We start from the raw sequence: 19,290 nt of genomic DNA on the forward strand, positions 1-19,290 counted from the left end.
CCTTGGGGTGAAATCTAAGCTCCAGCCAACAAGCAAAGGCTCCTTTTCTTCTGAGCTCCCTGAGGGACCAGATATAATTAATCTTTGTGTTCCCTGTGTCTTTCACATAGCTGTGCTCTATCAATATTTAAAAGTTGAGTGAAAAAAAACATGAAAACGAATAAATGTATATTCATGTATGACTGAAAAATTGTGCTGTACACCAGAAATTGACACAACATTGTAAACTGGCTATAACTCAATAAAAAACAAAACAAAACAAAGAAAGTTGGGAGCAGAATCAAGATGGACACAGCAAAAGGAGCAAGCAGAGTCTAGGACCAACAAAGGGTTAAAGAGCACTGCGGAAGGCGGGACTTTGTTTTCTCTCTATTCTACCTAGCAACTGACAACACGATTTCCCCTGTTTTTACTGGGAGAGAGCCCTGAGTGTCGCTCAGTTGCTGAATCACTCCAGAGCCGCGTGTATAGGTTCTTGAAAGACCAGCAGGGATCTGTCAGTGCTTCGGTTAACAGAATGGGAAAGAGAAGGACTTCAGAGGGGCCGATGGTGCTCCTGTTACCACTCATCGTTGTATTAACGGCGAAGCACAGCGACGCTCGTGAGTACCCCAAGTTCTCTTTGCTCCCAAGCCCGCGGCTGAGGCAGCCTCGGGGAACCAGCAACTTCCTAAAACTTCTGGTGAAATAAAGAAGCCAGGGGCGGATAAGTGTGTTTATTAAACCCAGGAATTGTCGGAGTGATAGACTAGCTGCGCGGTTTTCCAGCTCGTGTTGGGCAGGATTTTGATGTCACCCACCTTCTGAGGGGATGGGAGCCATTCTGGAAAGACCCTTTGGGTAACTTCCTGCTCCCCTTCTGAGCATGCTCTCTTTCTTTTCTGCTTATTTCTTTCACTTTTGTTTTTTCTCTCCACTAGCTTGGCAAGTCTCATGAGGATGCAGTCAGGGTTTCAGGGCCATTGAACAGGGAGCAGATCCACTCTTCAGGGTTACTTCTTTTCCCTCCTCACCACAAGCCCTACCTGTAGCACAGGTTCCCAGAAAGACAGAAGCACGGTTCTGCACTTGTTGACTGGGTGCAGGCGGTATCAGCTGAGCAGAAGGAGCGCCTCACTGTTTAGGAGACCCACGTTAGAAGGGAAGCAGAGGCCCTCTGTTGCCCCAAGCACGTAAGAAGGCCTCTAGGTTGGAAGCACCGGGCTTCTCTGCCCTAAGGGACCACTTGCCCAGTTAGGGGCCACACTCCCAGGGGGCCGGGTGGGCCTGGGCCACCTACATAGGCGGAGATCCATGAGCAGGACAGGAAGGAGCTCTTTCAAATCAGCGGTGTGTTAATTGCACAAATATTGGTTGATGGCCTACTATGTGCCAGACACTGTTGTGGACATGACACTGAACAAGACAGACGGGGGTTCTGTTTGTATAGAAATTTAATCCAGAAAAGTCCCACCATTCAGGTCAGAAATGGGAAGGACTGGGGATGAGGGTAAGAGACACAGGATGAAAAAAGGAAAGGAGGAGGGAGGTAAAGGGTGATATTTCTAGAAGGTCGAAAACCCTATATATTACCTGTATTTGATCCTTAAAGGACTCTCCAAGAAGGTGACCACAATGTCCCCTACACATAACGTTTCATGTGACGGTCTCTCTAACCCTTGTGGCAGGCTAAGAAAATATTCCCATTTCACGAGGAGGAGACCCAGGCCCGGAGAGGCTGACTCAGCTCACAGGATAAGCAGACTTGGAAGTGCACGCAGGTCTCCTAGCCCGCAGTCCAGGGCTCTCCCACAACATCACAGCCCCTCTGGATGTGGACGCTTGGCACTTAGATGACTAGTGGAATGAGAAATAAAACCAGTCAAGTATAAAGGGCAGGGGAGGTCACTTTGTGTTGTTTATTCTTCCTCTGACTCCTTCAACTTCATCCTTCTCAGTCCTGTCTTGTGCCTTGGGCGACTGACTGCTACAAGCCGATTTCTGTTTGGATTCACCCAATAGGAGACACTGAAAGGAGAGCGATCAGAGAGGCTGGGGTATTATTTCCTTCTTCCTCCTTTCCCTCCTTCTCTAGTGTCTCTGGTCGTAGCTGCGTCCTTCTGCATTGTTGTTTTCTTGGAATAGCCCCTTCTTCACGGTTCTAGCTCCCACTGGGCTTCAGTAACACTAGTTGCTACTCTTATCTCTGCAACCCTAGGGGTAGGAGTGGCTTCCTATAGCTGCTGGCTTCGGGGTGCCCCATCATCCCTCATTTGTTCCCTTAACCTGGCCCATACCTTCATTAAAGTTTCTTCATGTCACTCATCTGGAGCGAAGGCTGTTGCCTGCCAGAACCCTGACTGAGTGTTCCTGAGCACTGAGGGATGCTGACAGGGAAGGAAGACGAGGTTATGAAAAAAGACTCGGTCTGCTTGATATTTCGGCCTAATGCTGGCCCTGAGTAGGAGCTTGTAGACATGGAAATGCAGGGAGGAGACACCAGAGGACTTGGGATCACAGTTCAATGTCAAGATCATGCCAGCATCGCCTCCAGTGCGTTGCTTTCATCGACTCCACAGCCTGCAGGAGGCCGCGCTTTCCTTTGTCCCCCCATGGCTCCTGCTCACAGTGTTATAATTCTCTGTTTACAAGAATCTCTCCTTCAAGGCTCTGTTAAACGCGGGGAGAGAGCCCCTCAGTTTTCTCTTCTTTATTTCCCTGGCATTCCCTAGTGACCAGTTGGCATTTAATAGTTGACTTCTGAGTAAATTTATATTCCAAGGTGACGTCCCTAAGAAATTAAAGTGACCTGACCGTGAGGCCTGGAGAATGTGGGCAGCAACAGTGACTGCAAACTCACAACTGTGGTTTACTCCAGTGCGGAGTTTGTATGAAAAAGAAAGATATTTCATGCTTTACAACTCATCTTGTTCTTCATTTCAGCCCGTGGGAAACTGAGCTAGTGATGTAGGTGGGTGTAGTCAGGGTGGAGCACGCAGGGGGATCTCTCTTGCAGAGCCATATGTGGCTTCTGTGTTTGATCCTGAAATAGCCAAGGCCAGTCTCTTGATACGACTCATCACTCCATGGATGTATCAGTCTGCTTCATGAATGACAGAGTCCTTCACAGACAAGGACTGATGATGGATAAGCCCCCTAAATTGTCAACCAGGCTAGTGTTAAAAGACAGACTTGAGGATGATCTGCTTAGAAATGACCTTGAGTTCAAAGAGTTAACATGCGAAAATATGGGCATTTGCTGTAGACTTTACTAGACTTCAGTCTGTTTCCATGGAGCTGTTGCCAAGGTATGTGCAGTGGAAATTTCTCCAAGATAATGTTTTACTCCCCTAAGGCCGTCTTCTTCTTGGTTGACATTGAATCCGTCTAAATCTGAGCAATTCAACTAATTTGTAGATTTTCTCCTAACTAGTTGGAGTATCTTTCTATTCTCACTAAAATCCATTGACCTCAATCATGCTCTTACTCCAGAGGATTTGCCAAGAGCTGGAAGGAGGGGGCCTAGGTTAAAGATCAAACACGTGGCTCCTTAAACACTTGCTTTATGAAACCCAAATTGAGACAGATGAGAAAGGACATTCTTTCTGACGTCCAAATTTATATTTATTATGGAAAACCTTTCAAGAGTATAAGTACCAGATCACTTTTGGTTGCAATTTCAATGAATCATTTAAAAAGAATAAAACTCATAAAATTGCAGTTCTTCAGGGAAATAGGAGACGTATGGTCATCCTTGTATACAGAGAGTACTGAGAACAAAGCCCACCAGCTTCTCCAAATCTTTGTGTGGCCCCCAGTGGTCTCCTTGGGGACCACTCCTCATCACGTGGAGCATGCAGCAACCTTGAGGACGTGGGCTTGCTGTTGTGTCTGGAAGGTCCTTCTTTCATGGCTCACTTCCTTACTTCATTCACATCGCTGCTCAAATGCCACCTGCTTGGAGAGGCCATCCCTGGTCCTTCTACCTAAAAGATCAGTCGTCTTCATACTCTGTCTCCTTTCCCTGCTTTATTTCACTCCACAACCACTATCAGCTAATCTTGTATCAGATATTTATCTATTGCCAGTCTTCCTTCTAGAAAGGAGCTCAGTGGGCTGGGGCTTTGGTGTGTTCATTGCCGTATCCCTAGCAGCTAGGACTGTGCCTACTGGAAATTCAGAAAAGAATAAATCTTAAATGAAAGGAGACATTGGTAACCTCCGAAGGGTAGCCTCAAAAGAGTAACCAAGAAGTCAAACTGTTACATTCAGCACTTCCTGGCCTGTAGTGAGAGGAGTTGTTAGGAGAGGGACTGGCAGCTCTTAATGCGCAGAGAACCGCCCACATCACTGCATAGTTTGAGAAGTGTCCAAAGGCTCTCTTGACTAAAAATATCACCCTCCACTTCTCCCCCTCATTCTCACGATGTCTTGAATTCCAGAGAGTGGTTCCCAGGAATCACAATCATTTTGACTGTATTAAGGCATTGGGCTACTTGGGAGGGCCAGCAAATAATTGGGACTTTGTTGAACCAGTTATCCAATCAGGACCCACACACACTTGTAGGAAGGTCTGGGCCCGGGCCCCCAGGAACTGGGAAATCCAAGACAGTGAGTCATCCTTGACACAAGGGGGCGGCAGAGAGCAATGGTGAGCTGGCCCAGGAGCCTGAAACAGAGCCTGGGATGGGGCAGTGCCTCTGCTTAGGACCAGCTGGGTAGTCTAAGGCAGAGGGGCTTCCCGCCTGAGAGGCCAGAGTGTAATTCCCGGGTCCTTCACTTAAGGATTCTAAGGATGATCTTGGGCAATTTTCTTCATCTCTCTGCACCCCTTTTCTATCTGTGCAAAGGGAATTTTAAGACCTACCTCAAAGGGTTGCTGTGAGGAGTAAATAAATGTAACTCAAGTTTATCAAAGGCTTAGCATGGTAGCTACTATATGGCACGTGCTCAAGAAATCAGTGCAGTTCTGGGGGAGAGGGTAGAGCTCTAGTTCAAGTGGTAGAGCACATGCTTAGGATACACGAGGTCCTGGGTTCAAGCCCCAGTACCTCCTGTAAAAACAAATTAGTTTCCTGCCCTCCAGCCAAAGTAAAATAATTAAATAATACAAAAAAGAAAGAAAGAAGAAATCGGTGCAGTTCTGAGGGTTGTGACTCTGATTTTGCTGCCCTTCACGGTGCACGGAAGGCCCAACTTCCCAGAAGGTTTTCCACCTCCTCCTTGTGGCATTCCTGGATTCCTCCATGTGAGAGTAGGCGCTCTCTCCTCTAGCTGCTGGAGTACTCCGGTGGTACCTCTTCTTCACCCGCTCCCCTTAACGGAGGTACTGGGAATTGAACCCAGGACCTCGTGCATGCCAAGTCCACAATCTACCATTGAGCTATACCTCCTACCCCTATGGGTACCTCTTTTGTGGCACTTACTGTCTGCCGTCACGTGTTCTCGTGTTGCATTCGTTTACGTCACGTGCTTTAGCTGTCCGATAATACTTAAGTTCCTGGAGGAAGTGACTGGTGTCTGGTATGTTCCCTTCCTCACACTGTCTCATGATTCCTTGTTCATGTTTGAAGGAACTCAGTAAATATCAGTTTCCCCTATCGACGAATACCTGAAAACACTTTATCAATTATTTTATAATCCAGTGATTTTCACAGCCTTTTGTCAAAATGGTCCAGGTTAAAGGGCACATCACTGAGGACATACAGTCACTGGTTAGCGTCTGGTCTAACTGCTGTTAGGCTGGGTGGTTTGGGCGTTCCAGCAACGTCTGTCACGGGCTATTGGGACAGAGTAGCAGGTGCCCTTTGAGAAGCCGCTTGACTGGCCTGGACCAAATTCGAAATTGTAAATTTCAGTTCCATAAGTGAGTTGCTGCTGATAATCTGTTCATGGAAAGGGAGAGAGAACCTAGTTTCATAATTATTGCAGCAAGAAGAAATAGTCAGGTTAGATGGAATCATATGAAATTGCCATTTTGGTAGATTAAAAACGGTCAAATACAGGTCTTTTCAGATGATTCAACCTTCATAGTTATAGTGGAAATCCCGTCATCCGGGCAGCATGGCCGTAGGATATAACTTATCACAAGGTCTGATGTACCGTGAGAGAAAGGGTACCACTGGCTTCCCCTGCCTTTGCTGTTCTGAGTTACTGACTTCACATCTGTCAGCCAGCTTCCCGTCACAGCTGAGGGAGCATTTTGGAAGCCCAGCTAAGGAGCAAGCATGACTTGTACCTGTGGACACACCAGATGGGTAATTGGGTCCATGGCAAACGAAGGGGACAGGGCTGTGATTCCTGGAGCAGAGCCACGCCGCGGCTGCACGAGGGCGGACGGGCAGATGACCGGCAGATGGAGGCCAGCCTTCAGGGGCAGAGCAGCCTTTGAAGTCAGGGCTGGCTAGTGGAGAAAAACTGCTCCTACACCAGGAATTAGACTGAGATGGAGGCTGGAGAAAAGGGCATTCCACTGTCCTTGGACAGTGTTAGCAACAGACCATGTGTCTCTCTATTTACCTCTTATAAACTCTGGACAATGCGGATTTTTATAAAGTTACATTTTTACAAGAAAGCGAAATTACACGAATTCTAAGCAATGTGAGTAGAGATGATGTCACTGATACTCGCTTAGAATAAATCCTGTTGAGCAGTAATGCCCCAAGTTGTTAATACTTTTATTTTATTTTATTTTATTTTGTTTGTTGGCATCTACCAAGCATGTAGACCTCAGATGTCATAAAAGGAAACCCAGACTCCAAGGCAAGTGCTATCCCAATCAGTAACACAGTCTCCTTTCAAATTCCTTCTTCCCTCCCCTCTCCCATTCTGTGCCTGGAGTTTGATTTCTGTGACGTTTTTGCCATCAGTAACTGAGGAAGCATTCCTGTCTCTTTCTCTTCCCCTCACTCCCTCGGCTCCGGCCCCAGGCCTCACTGCTGCCCCCGGAGTGTGCCATGCGTGTCCTTTCCGCCGGGCCTCTGGACAGCCCCCACCCCCACCGCCCGCCTGGGCTGCGGTCCCCAGATGTCTGCCTGGCCCCGTCACTCCCTGCAGGCACTCGTTCAGAAGTCACCTTCTCAGGGTGCCTTCCTTAACTATTGATGGTTAAAATTATAAAGCTTAGTCCTCTTTGCTGTTTTATTTTTCTCCATTGCTTGAAAAAAGACATGTTATGTGTATTTATCTTATATCGTCTTCCCTCCTCCCCTCCTCCGTGAGGATGTAGGCTCCAGAAGGGCACACATTTTTATCTGTTTTGTCAATGGTGTGTTCAGGGCCTGGAACAGCATGTGGCACAGAGGAGGTGCTCACATGTTTGTTGAATACACAAACGATTAATAAGAGAGTGTGGGAACTGATCTTCATGACTTGCTCTTCCTTTGGCCTCCATCTTTAAACACGTGCATATCTGCAGAGCAGCCACCAGACCTTTCCAGAGGGGGAGAAATAGAACTGTTTGCAAAATCTGTTGCAGACTCAAGCATATGTACCTTTTGCAGACTTCGGACTGGATGTAACTTAAATTTCAGCTCTGCTCCCCACTCACCAGCCTGGCCTTTATGAAAAGTACTTTTTTTTAAAATATAAGTTCCAGATTAAATAGATTCTTATTCATTTCAGCATATTTCATTGTTTTGAAGGAGAGAAACAAAGTGTTTTACTGACAGTTTAATTCACAAATATTTAAGAAGCTCCCACCATGGGCCAGGCTCCCTGTGCTAGGCCTTGCGGGAAGTACAGAGGGAAGAAGCCGAGTCCCAGTTTTCAGTACCTTAGGACTGAGAAGTGGGCAGAGGGTGAATAAAGATTAAGAGAACAGAGGCAGCTGTTGTTTTGGGGAGAGAATTGGTGCTTCTGCTTTACCTGGCTCTTGTTTTCATAAGAACCAACACTTTTACGATGATCTTATATCCAGCCTCAGAGGCGTCCACTGAGTTGCCTCCCCACCCCAGCTGCTACCCCACAGGGAGGGAAAGGGGTGTGGAATAAAAGATCAAAGCAGAGTAGAAGGACTTTGGGGCCCTTATGCTCAGCCCAGGCCTGGGGGAGACCAGCCTCCGTCTTGCTCAGCTCTGCAGCTGACATGCAGGATACAACCTCCAGGGTTAGTGCCTGCTCTGAACCCTGCCACGTTGCCCCTTCCCCAGCTAGAGGAGCAGGGAGAACGGGGAGCTTGCACTGTGTTTACAGACCTGGTGTCTTCTGTTGGAAGGGGCCCAGCAGGCCTGGTTCAGTCTCAGAGAACCCTATCTCCCCTCGTAATTAAGGTAAGTGTTCCCTGGCCTTAGGGCAGTCAGTTCTAAAAGATAATCTGCCGTTATGAATTCTTTCAGAAACAGTTTTAGAAAAAAGAAAATTATAGACTTTCATGAACAAAACTTACCCAACCATTTTGTGAACTGGTTTTCTTTCAGTTTGGCTTTCTTCTTAAATATGTATTTATAAATGAAGAGGAAGGTGTGAACATCATTAAATGGTATTCAGCCTGGGGAATGGGGGCCTGACACCCCTCCGAGGTTCTCCGCAATGCCAAGGGCCATGCCCAAAGGTCTAAGTACTCGGGGAGCTCACAAAAGGGACAACAGCGTCGGTATGGGCTGCCTGGAAAAAATCAGGGGAAGTGATGTCTAAGTCCAGCCCTTAGACACGGGCAAGAGAAGTTGTGAATGTGGCCTCACACTTTAGAGGGCCCTGCTCCAGCCCTCCCCTATCCACATCCTTCCCCGCAGAGCGAGTAATCCAGGAGGTCAAGGGGAGGTGCTCGCCCTGTGTCTGTATCAAACTGCAGGTGTCCGAGAGCTTGCAGTTGGCTGCCTAGATGACTTGGGGCTGTTTGGGTTTACACAGGCCTCTTCCTTTGGTCCATTCGCCTAAGGCTGGACTAGGCTGCTGGTGAGGGTTCTAGTAGGCCCAAGAGGTAGCAAAGAGGCAGTGTTTGTGGCTGGAGCTTGAATGAGAGAGCAGTGATGTCTGCATGTGGGCACAAGGCCTGTAGCAGGGCTGGGAGGAGCTGGGGTAGGTAGAGAAAGAGCTGGGACTCAGGCCAAGGGTCTCAGGCCAGCTTTCTCTGTGCCACCGCAAAGTCTGAGAGTTTTAAATTTGAACTTGGCCTTTGAGGTCATATGAAAGGATATTTGTCAAGGTGGAAGATACAAGTTATTTAGCAGTTTGTTAGCTTGATTTATCCCTTTTAAATATTTGGATCTCTGGACTGTGGGCCTCCTTAATCCTCTTGACTCAAGCATGCAAATGTCAGGGCTGGTCCTGGGAGTGTCTTTGGAGCTGGTTTTTGACTGGGGAGGATTTAGATGGGTCAGGATGGCAAGAGGCAGCCGGACAAAAGGCTGGGCTATGGGCATTTCCAGACAGCGCTGAGCAGAGTTAGGGAAGAAGGGCATCGTGCCAAGCGCCTTATCCCTGCAGCTTCTTGGCACGGCAGGGAGGCCCTTGGCCTTCTCAGCCTGGGCTCTGCTTGCCTCTCAGGTGTCGTCTGTCCCAGTCTTCTCTGTGATGCTTGCTGTGCTCCAGCGGTCCTGGGCCATTGGTTCCCTCCACGGGCCACACTGTCCCACATCCTGTCTGCACACGTGGTCCCCACATCCTCCCTCCTGTGTCCCTTCCCAGCCTTGTTGCCTGCTCACCTCCTGCCTGTCCCGAGATCTCCCCTAAGATGTTTCTTCTCTGGAAAGTCTTCCCTGAGGGCCCACACCCTGCACTGACCCGATCATGACACCCATCCCACTGCCTGGAAACTGCCTCATCTGTCTCCTCCGGCCCAGGAGCTTCCTGGATGAGCCAAGAGATGTTCAGTGTGGAAGCGGCAGAGAGCGCCAGTTTTGTTCCATTTTAGCCTCCTTTTGACCCTGAGTGATTCTCATGATTCTTATCATGACGTGTGGACAGAGGAAAAAGTAGAAAGTATGGGAAAATGTGGTTGACAGGGCTGGTTTGGTATAACGGGAAAAGTGCTATGCTTTTAAAAAGTTTTCTCTGGGACACCTGAGTCCTTATGTGGGTTTTCACTGTGGGTCAGTCAAGGGGACTAGTGTGTGTGCGTGCGTACACCCGTGTGCATGCACAGTGGAGAGGTGGGGGCCCTCATTTATCCACTGGAGCCTTTGTTGGTAAAATGGCGAGGCGGTGGTGTTAGGTTTTCAAGGTTTTCAAACCCTCAGAGTCCCTCAGGGACAGCTCTCCCTGGGGGCTCCAGTGGGTGGTCCTGGCTCTCCCCCCGCCCCCCACAGAACACTCTACTTGACTTCCAAGCTGAGTTACCTGTAAAACTGCTTCCTAAGGTTTCCAAACCTGAACAAAACAGGCTTCAAGTCTCGGCTAAAGCTCTCGAGTCCTCTCCAGGTCCCCGTCCCTGGGCTCTGTGATTCTGTCAGAGGAAGCAGCAGCTGGGTCCCCAGAGAAACGGGTGCGGCCGAACACGGACGACTAACGTGAGGTTTAAATGGAACGCAGCTTGTAGGTCGGGCTCATCTGTGACTCTAAATTTCTGTCTTCTTTGCCTCCCTCCCAGGGTCTCACTCTCTGAGATACTTTCGCCTGGGCGTTTCCGATCCCGGCCATGGGATCCCCGAATTTATTTCAGTTGGGTACGTGGATTCTCACCCCATCACCACATATGACAGTGTCTCTCGGCGGAAGGAGCCGCGGGCCCTGTGGGTGGCGGAGAACCTGGCGCCTGATCACTGGGAGAGGCACACGCAGCTGCTGCGGGGCTGGCAGCAGACGTTCACGGTGGAACTGAAGCAGCTGCGGCATCACTACAATCACTCAGGTGATGAAGGCAGCAGAGGTGGACTCTTGTCATCTCCTGCTCCCGTCCCAGTAGAGAGGTCCCTGGGCTGGCAGCAAATGTGAGCAGTTGCTGAGCTGCGTTCTTTTGGCAAAGCTCGGACAGTCTGGATGATGGGGTTCGGTGCCTGCCATCTGTCCTGGGCGTCTTCCAAGTTGTCTGCTTCTTCCCCAGGAGCCCTTTGCCCCCGTACCCCTGTCCCGTCCCCGTTCAGGCTGCTGACCTGTATGCTCCCCTTTCCCATCCTGAATGTGGCTGTGGTGTGTGCCATTTCCTGGTGGCCAGGCTCGGTGAGGTGCTCACTTACGCATAACTTACTACGTTACTTACTATGTTAACTTACTACGTTTAACTCTCCCAGGGATATTTCTGGTTCCTGTATATCTCTCCCTCCTCCACAGCACTAAAACGTTTATTAGTCATTCCCAGTATAGGCTAAGTCCCCAGGCAGGAATTATCATACTCCTTTGGCATGCAGTAGGTACTCCACAGATTATCTGTTGATAGGTGAGCTGACATCACAGGAACCTCCTAGAGACTCAGTGATGCCATGGCGGGCCTGTGCAGTGATGTATTCCGGGGCAGAGGATGCTTCCAGACAAGCCCCCAGTCACATCGCCTGGGCACCCACCTCCACATCCCCATGTCAACCCCTCCCTTCCTGCCTGCATGTGTATTCCAGGGCTTCACACTTACCAGAGAATGATGGGCTGTGAGTTGCTGGAGGATGGAAGCACCACAGGGTTTCTCCAATATGCATATGACGGACAGGATTTCCTCATCTTCAATAAAGATACCCTGTCCTGGATGGCTATGGATAACGTGGCTCACATCACCAAGCGGGCATGGGAGGCCAATCGGCATGAGTTACAGTATCAGAAGAACTGGCTGGAAGAAGAATGTATTGCCTGCTTAAAGAGATTCCTGGAGTATGGGAAAGATACCCTACAGAGGACAGGTAAAGAGGGGGGAGAACACCTCATCCCCACATCGTTAGAATGCGTGGATTTATACAGAACATCCTCTAATCTAAGTTAAAGTCACCCTATTCTGAAATCCATTTCATTCGTTGGACTTTGGTGATCTGGAACTCCCCACGAAAACTCTCGCTAGTTACTTTTTAATCAGCATTTTGATGACATCCAGCAATTTCACTTGTCTTGACAGAGTGGAATACCTCCAGGAACACCTCCTTTTGGTGGGATCCAGTGAGGCAAATCCTTCCATCTCTTGTCAATGATAATTTGGGAAATACTTTGGGAGGTGATGCAATCCTTCAGGTTGTGTAGTAACCCAGGGCTCACACACCACCAGTATGAGTGAAAATCTGAGCTTACAGAGAAGACAAGTAGAGGGTCTTTGCTTTACTAAAGGATTTATGATAAGATTCCTTCCAGTAAAAAGCTCCTCTTATACATCAAAGATATGATTCAAACGGTCAACTTTTACTTAACACAGAGCTTCTCGCATATGATCTCATTATGCAAAATGAGTTACGTCTGCATCACGCTGTGGGGAAACTCCTAGATGCAAGGTGCCTTTTCCCACAGGAGTGGCTGTTAATGGTAGGACTCTCCAGAGCTGTGGTGGGGTGGCCCCTCAGGGAGGCATCTGACCCACAGATATGAATATGGACTCTCTGTCCAAGAGCATTTGCTTTGGAGGTAAATGACTGGAGTTTGAGTTTCAACTCTCCCACTCGCTAGCTGAATAACCATCTAATTTTAATGGTTGCAGGAAACTCCAAATGACTTAAGCAGAAAGAGTTTGTTGTTGGTGACTCTGGGTTCTGGGTCATTCTTGGTTTTAGGTGTTCCCTGCGATGACGAAAATGAACTGGGAAATGCGATTGTCAAGTTCTCATGGTGTGTGCTCAGTACATAAGACACTTCTAATTAGCTCTGCCTCCTTCGTCCTAGAGCCCCCGCTGGTCAGAGTAAATCGCAAAGAAACTTCTCCAGGGATTACCACTCTTCACTGCAGAGCACATGGCTTCTACCCCCCAGAAATTTCTATGATCTGGAAGAAAAATGGGGAAGAAATCATCCAAGAAATGGATTCTGGAGACATTCTTCCCAGTGGGGATGGGACCTATCAGACATGGGTGTCAGTTGAGCTGGAGCCTCAGAGCAGCGCCGTTTACACCTGTCACGTGCAGCATGGTGGTGTCCACACAGTCCACCAGGTTCCCTGGGGTACGGGCTGGGCTGCGGCTGTCTGGGGAGGGACAGGGAGGAAAGGGGGCGAGCAGGGAACATGGGTCACTGTGTGCTTTAGAATGGGTCTGTTAAATCAGATGTCTTCTCAAGTTTTGGTCTCAGGGCTCCTTTATACTCTTAAAAATTATCAAGGACCCCAAAGAGTCAATTTTGTTTATGTGGGTTATATCTATTGTTATTTAAGAGTATTACACATTTAAAATTTTTAAATAATTTAAACACAAGAAAACACAGGCACATGTTCCATTAGCTGTCAGAGCGATGATATCATCTCACATCTTGTGGTCTCTAGAAAACTCCCCTGTGCACATATGAAAGATGGAGATGAAAAAGGGAAATTGTGGCTTAGATCTAATGGATCGGGATTGCACTTTGGGAACTACTGTTCCTCTGTTTTAGGTTACTACCTTCCATGGAGCTGTGAAGTAAGATGTGACAGTAAGGAAAGTAGTGCTGGCTTCCTGACGACCACGGGGAAAAAAGTTAACATAGAAGGGGAGGGGCACTTGTGAATTTTTCCTCATTGGCTTACTTTCAGAATCGGAAACTATCCCCCTGGTGATGAAAGCTGTTGCTGGGTCCATCGTCCTCGCCATTGCCCTGGCTGGAGTTGGCATCCTAGCTTGGAGAAGGCGGCGTCAAGGTGAGAGGCACGAGGAAGGATCCTAGGGGGTTGCAGACTGTCTCTCCTTCAGCTCCACAGAATTGTATTTTCTGCTCCTGCTACTCCAAACTCCATTTAGAAATGGGTGGGGTCTCACTTTGCAATGATAGGACCTGGACCACCTCTCCTACCATATAGGAAACATACACCATGGATGATGCTTGCAAGGAGAGCGTTTCACAGGTGATGCCTGACATCAACAAAGTAGTCTAACTCCTGACCAAGTGGGCCGTCTTCCTAGAAGTTGGGTCAAAGAAGATATAGTAACCTTAATTTGTCTTTTTCCAAACTATATCATTATTATTCATTACTGTTGATTTTTGAGGGAATTTTTGCCCTTTGTTTCAAGACTTCAGTAAGTTTTCTCATGTTGACAAACATGATTCTGCCCCAATCGCATGGAAGTCCTTTCTCTTCTAAATTCATCTTTCAACACATGAAATGTGGAAGAGTAGATATCTTTGGGAAATGGAACTCAGGGAAAGGAAAAAGGAAAGGAGAAATGGGAGACATACAGGCTCTAGATACCTTGGGGAAAAACTTCATTCGATAAATACATGTTAAATGCCTGCTATGTTCTAGGCACTGTATTGAATGCTGAGATACAGACAGACATGATCCCTGTTAGGAGCTTGCAGTCTAGTCTTGTAAGGTCATTCCCCACCTCTGGCTTCACTAGGCGCTCAAGTTGATCACGGCATAGTACTGATGAGACTTGGATTATGGGTTTGAACCCAGCGTGGGCCAGGAGTTTGGCTTTGCTTCATAGCCACAGACTTAAACCCCAATTCAGGTGATACAGAACAAAGCATGCTATTAGATCAAAGTCACACCAACCCTTTACTAGAAAATTAACTCAGAGTTAATGGGTCATTATGTTTTCTTTATAAGTAAAATATAGCACTAATCCCAATCCAATCTGTGATAGCTGCTAAAGAAAAAAATTTTTTTTTCTTTTTTCACAATGACACACCTGTCAACAATGATACGCACTGTGAGTTCCTGCTTTTTATCTTTTTGGAGTTTGTGGATTTGGGTTAAAGTTTGTCAAGTACTAAGAGAATCTTGATAAAGCAGGCTAAAAATGTCAATGCCGACTTCTCAGACTTTGCTGAACATTGCAGTATTTATTTTTGAGCTATAAGGAAAAATGCATCTATCTGACTAAAAACTCTTTTCCTTTCAGAGCAAAATGGAGTCCTCTACCTTCCTCCATCTGATCACTGATGGGAGTTAGCTGTTTTCTAGGTGTCTTTCCTTTGGGAACCGTGGTCTCCTCTGTCCCAGGTGGACCCAAGCCCAGCGCTCAGAGCTCTTGACCACGCCCACAACAGACACGGACATTGCAAGATTGAGCACTTATGGCAGAAAGACAGGAGCCACAAAATTTTATCTATTCTTTGGCTCCAGAAAGGCTGTCAGTTCACAATCTCTTTGGATGGACTCCTTTATCACATTTCCACTAAATATCATCTGTCTCATGACACATTTCCTTATATCCCATCTGTCAACAATGGTTTGCAGGTAAGTTAGAGAAACCTCAGAGCTGGAAGGAACCTTCAATCTAGGGCCAGAAATGTCTTCTCCAGTACCTTGGGCTTGAACATCCAGCCTCCACTTGAATACCACTACCGAAGGGCCCTTCACTACATCATAAGATGGCCTTTCTCTTCTTTCATGAGTGTTTACTGTGCCAGAGCTTGTGGGTACCATGACCCTACAGATGGGTAGGCTGGACACCCTGTGAGGGTAGCAGGCAAGTTTCGAGAATGACCTGTGAAGGGCCGGATCATTTAATACCTTTCCTAGCCTGAGAGAAAGCAAAAGTGCCATGTTCTTGTGGCAGCTCTCCCCGGTGGCTTGGAATCTTGGGGATACACCTGGTCGGATCTGTTGAGGTGTCTTCATTCTTTGTCTTTTGTGGGAAAGTTACAAACAAGAATTATCAGACATACTTCCTTCAGTGGAACTACAGAGACTTGGACCCAGTTGCAATCTTTTAATGTAAAAAATGATAGTCTGTTTATGTCTCAGAAGAGGCTTCAGTTCTAACTTCTGTCCTTCTTCCATAGACCGGTTGTAGATGGGCCCGACTCACCTTTATCCATATCCACTGTGAGAATTGGCATCCCCTTCATCCTCCTTAATCTTCCCGACCCTCTAAAATCCTCACCACCGTTTACCTCTTGTCCTGCCGTGTGTAGCTGCTGGCCCAGGGTTGACCATCAGTTACACATTCATCTGTCTCATGTCACTGACCCTGTCTCACCACATACCTCAGCTCTGACACTTAGTTCAGTGGCCCCAACTTTGACAACTTACTTTAAACACATACCTCAGGCTTGACCCTGCTCTCCCGTGACCATGACATTTGCCCTCCAGCTTTGGTCATCACAGCCACAGGTACAGACACTCCCAGTGTGTCGGGGCTGCTCCTTGCTCCACTGTCCCACCTCCTTCCATGGATGACGCTCCCACTGCTTTCTCTTCCCGGGTGCCAGCTGGGTTGCATAAGAGCACAAATTGTGTTTGTTTATTTTTGCTTTTAGTGCTGCCATGGCAATTTCCATACCATCTTTTAAGCAGCGTTGTACGGTGAAGAGAGCAGCTTTATTTCTGGAATGGTTCTGTTTACAATTAGAATAGTTAGGACTTAAAATATTTTTGGAGGAACACTTACAGCGATACAGGTGATGTTGCCTATGTAGATATCTTATCTCTCCAAATGCAAGGTACTCTCATCAAAGACATAAAATGATCAAAGCCTTTTGTGCTCCTAGGACCTTGCCCTACACTTACCACATCATAAAAATGCCCACACGGGTGAAGAGGAGGAGGCGGAGGAAGGGCAAGGATGTGGGGATGAGACATTCTGTAATGCACTTGTAGTGTTTCTGTTTCCCCTTTGGGGATTTTATAATATAAAGAGTGTTATCAAATAAATATCATGTAAAGGGATGATTTTCAATAATACCTAAAATTTTACAACCTTCAATTTACTAGTGAATCAAGATTACACTATTTCTTAATAATTTTAAGCTTATGGATTCATTAACTCATGTTTGTTGATTACAGATACTTGGTAACTAGAATCTATGATCTATTTGATAACATGATCTAAACATTAAAAACAAAGAACTGTGCTATCATTTTGGATTATCTTCACCTAATATTTGGGTTATGAACACTGGATGAGAAATCTGTTCGACTCTCTTCACTTCTTCTTTGTCTCTTTTTTTTTTTAATCCAACTTATTTTCTGTTTCCTTTTTAAGTACATACAGACCAAAATGTAGTACATTTCAAATGCAGTGTAACCAGGAAGGGAGGAAAGCCCTTTGAAGAGCAGCGGGAAAGTCAGACAAGGCTCTCCTGGACCAGACTCCTCCGTTGCAGGGCGAGCTGTCCCATCAGAGGACTGGCCTCCTCTGCCCCTCCCACTATTTCCAAGTTCTTCTGGGCCATCCCTTACTTCTGAGCACCTACATACGTCGTTTTTCCTCTTCTTTCTGCTTTTGACCTTAGAGGAGCTTGTTTCCACAGCTGTGGTTCACTTGTAAGGCCAGTTGATCACTTTCCCGGCAGGGTCCCTCCAAGTAGTCACACTTTATTTGGATCACCCATGTCTGGGGTCTTTGGCTTAACAAGTGCAGGTTGAATGTCCCCACGGGGACATAAACTAGAATGCTGTGAGAAATTTAATTTAATTAAATATTTATTAATTTACTGTGAGAAACACGATTGCCCAGTGGGTCAGATATTTGTCTCAGCTGGTGATCTCGTCTTCCAGCATCTGGGGCAATGTGAGAACAACTAATCACGATCAGAGTGTTGCGAGGTGGCCCCAGAATGGGCGCACAGGGCACGTTCTTGCTCTTTAGATCCTCCTTCTTTCCAGGGTTAGCTGTTCGTTCACACGTTATGAGTCACAGAGCGCTCTCCAGGGAGATGTGTGCCCCAAGCCTCAAGCAGTGGGCAGCAGGGCTGGAGGGGAAGCAGGGTCCCCAGTCACCGAGCCCAGGTGTTTCCCACTGGACTGAGCTGCCCCTCGCAGAGGGAGAGTCTCCCACTGCACTTTCTGAAGCGCCTTCACCACCTCTCTTTCCTTGGACACTTGCCACCTTTTAGCCTTGTATCTCTGTAACATCTTCCACTCTGGGCTCCGTTTCTCCAAAGTCCCCCTTTCTTCTGGTTGCCCCAGACCCTGCAGGCTGTGTAACCAATCCCAAACCCCAGTGGCTTAAAACAACACCAATCGTTTTATTATCTTTCATAGTTTCTGCGGGTTGGGGATTTGGGTGGGGCATGGCCAGGCAGTTCTGACCTGGGGTGGCAGGAAATACTGGCTGGAATTGCAACAGTAGGGGCAGAGCAGCTGGGGGCAGGGGGTGGGCATCTCTCTCTGTGTAGATTCAGGGGCTCTCCATGTGGTCTCCTTATCTAGATTAGATTGGGGTTTTCTCACAGCATTGGTGGCAACTGCTTACGTGGCAACTAGAGTTCCTCAGAGCAAAGATCCCAAAAGATCTAAGCAGAAATGTATAGCCTTTCTCTGACCTACTCTTGGAAGTCACATAATGTCACCTTTGCCATAGTCTAATTAGTCAAAGAGGTCACAAAATCCTGTTCTGTTTCAAGGGGGAAGAGAGTAGAGAGACCCCAACACTCAATGGGAAGATTGTCAAAGGCACATTGTGAGAAGAACATGTGGGTGGAGGTGGTGTTGTGGCCATTCGGGGAAAGACAGAACCTGTCACAACTGCCATGCCCCTTCATCCTCTCCCCGTTCCACCTTGTGTTAGCATCCTGGGGCTGCCGTGACAATGTGCTGCAAACTGGGTGGCTTCTAGAACAACAAAAAGTTCTTATCTCCCTGTTCTGGAGACCAGAAGTCCAAAACCAAGGTGTTGGCAGAGCTGTGCTCCCGCTGAAGTCATTCAGGACCTACCTGTGCCAGGCTTCTCTCCCAGCTTCTGGTCATTCCTTGGCTTGTGGCTGTATAACTCCAGTCTTCACATGATGTCCTCCCTGAGTGTGTCTCTCTGGACCCAAATTTCCCTTTATATAAGGGTACCAGTCCGTGCTACTCCAGTAGGACCTCATCTGAACTAATGCCATCTGCAACTAGTCTGTCCAAATAAGGTCACATCCGTAGGTACTGGGGTTTAGGATCTAAACATGCGTTTTGGGTGGACACAATCCAAGGACAGCACACCCCTACCAGGCTCTGCAGGCTCCCCTCAGTCCAGCAAAAGCTCAGTTTGCTGCAGCGGATCAGCGAGTCCTTAGGAAATCAAACTAAGGAAGTGAATTCTCCCTACAGTGAGAGTGGCTGGTCAGTAGCCCACCTTACCTTAACTCTCCATGAGAAGAATTAAGCCAAATGAGAATGGCAGAATTTTGATGGTTCTAGGGGAATTCAGGGGACAATAATCCTGCCTTTAAATCACACTGCTCAGTTTTCTTCCATTTATAAGGCTCATCCCCAACCTGTGCAGGACAAGGGAAGGTGTTCTTGGCCTCCCGTGTTCATCCCTGATGGTAGTGGAGTTGCTCATTGATCAACATGCCCGACGGCTTCTCCTCCAGAGCCTGAGGCTTCTGATGACTACTCTTTGATCC

General features: G+C 47.5%; 1 protein-coding gene across 1 annotated transcript; it reads left to right on the forward strand.

The window, feature by feature from the left end:
* Window positions 1-420: 420 nt before the first annotated feature.
* LOC105068932 (major histocompatibility complex class I-related gene protein) lies at window positions 421-16,818 on the forward strand. Its single transcript, XM_010954933.3, has 6 exons — window positions 421-602; window positions 10,508-10,768; window positions 11,469-11,744; window positions 12,706-12,981; window positions 13,544-13,648; window positions 14,856-16,818. Exons 1-6 carry the CDS (start codon window positions 518-520, stop codon window positions 14,894-14,896), a joined length of 1,044 nt encoding a protein of 347 aa, XP_010953235.2. The 5' UTR covers window positions 421-517; the 3' UTR covers window positions 14,897-16,818.
* Window positions 16,819-19,290: the final 2,472 nt, after the last annotated feature.

This window comes from Camelus bactrianus, chromosome 21 (genome assembly GCF_048773025.1).
Source record: "Camelus bactrianus isolate YW-2024 breed Bactrian camel chromosome 21, ASM4877302v1, whole genome shotgun sequence".
Classification (NCBI taxonomy): domain Eukaryota; kingdom Metazoa; phylum Chordata; class Mammalia; order Artiodactyla; family Camelidae; genus Camelus; species Camelus bactrianus.